Source organism: Lactuca sativa, chromosome 3 (genome assembly GCF_002870075.4).
Source record: "Lactuca sativa cultivar Salinas chromosome 3, Lsat_Salinas_v11, whole genome shotgun sequence".
In the NCBI taxonomy this organism is placed as follows: Eukaryota; Viridiplantae; Streptophyta; class Magnoliopsida; order Asterales; family Asteraceae; genus Lactuca; species Lactuca sativa.
In genome coordinates this window covers 225,994,379-225,995,665 of record NC_056625.2, presented here as the reverse complement: position 1 = coordinate 225,995,665, position 1,287 = coordinate 225,994,379, and the positions used below count along the sequence as shown (strand labels likewise).

The 1,287-nt window shown below is 42.3% G+C and overlaps 1 protein-coding gene across 1 annotated transcript; it reads left to right on the top strand.

The window, feature by feature from the left end:
- Positions 1 to 262: 262 nt before the first annotated feature.
- On the top strand, positions 263 to 796 carry LOC111894540 (uncharacterized). The gene has a single exon (XM_023890612.1). The coding sequence runs from the start codon at positions 263 to 265 to the stop codon at positions 794 to 796; it is 534 nt and encodes a 177-aa protein (XP_023746380.1).
- The last annotated feature ends 491 nt before the right edge of the window (positions 797 to 1,287 follow it).

Genomic DNA, 1,287 nt, shown 5'->3' with positions numbered 1-1,287 from the left:
CAAGCGTCCAATCGCCAATTCCGCTTCATTTTCCTTTCGAGCATGTCTTTGTTGCTGAAAATGAAATATTTAAGCTAATTAAGAACCTTTGGTTCATTAAATGAGACAAAAACAACATAAAGTATTAAGATAATGCATGAATTTTATAACTAACTATGCCCATATCAAAATACCCCACACTTGACCTTTGCTTGCCCCCAAGCAAAACTGAATTTTAGCACACTAATATCACATAAGATAATCCCAATCGAACCCAACCATTATGCTAAATAAGCTACCAAAGAAGAAGGGTGACCTGGGGAGTTTGACTTTACCCTGCCAATTTGGCAACTTGGCTGCGATTCATACATTAGCCGATTCGGGAGCAAGTGTGAACCTAATGCCATATTCATTCTTTAAGAAGCTGGATCTCCCGGAACCAAGGCCAATTCGCATGGCAATTCACTTGGCAAACAAGACAGTCACCTTCCCAAGAGGTATATGCGAAGACTTACTAGTCAAGGTGGACAAATTCGTCTTTCCCGTTGATTTTATCATTCTAGAAATGGAGGCGGATCCACAAGTTCCAATAATCCTTGGAAGGCCCTTCCTCAACACGACAAGTGCTATAGTAGACATGAGGGACTCGAAGCTCACCTTGCGGGTAGGAGAAGATTCAGTCACATTTGGGCTAGACCAAGCTATGAAGTATGCAAGGAACAGTGATGACACGACATTCTCAATTGATATGCTTGACGAATTATTGGAGGAATGCATAAGTGTAGATTCCAGCAAGTTCACAACTGATGATGAATAATTTGATCCAGAAAAAGACCTAATGGAGATTGAAAGGCTGCTGGAAGAAGCTGATTTTGAAGAATTGGTAAAGAAAATTGACAGCCCTACTCGCCGAGTAGGACCGATCTACTCGCCGAGTTCTTCCTTAGAAAAGGCAGAAGTCGTGAATATAGCCACAAACTCGCCGAGTACCTTACCTGCACTCGGCGAGTCCAACAGTCAGAACCAAAAATCTGAGCTCAAAACTTTACCAGAACATTTGGAGTATGCTTTCCTTGAAGAAGGCAACCAAAAGCCTGTAATCATAGCCTCTGACCTGTCCAATTCTGAAAAGGAAGAGTTCGTGCAAGTGTTGAAGAAGCGGAAGCGGGCCATAGCATGGAGCATCACCGACATCAAGGAAGTAAGCCCATCTTATTGATCCCACAAGATCAATCTGGAAGAAGGAGCAAAGCCGGTTGTACAACACCAAAGAAGGTTAAACCCAAATATGTAAGAAGTAGTCAAGAA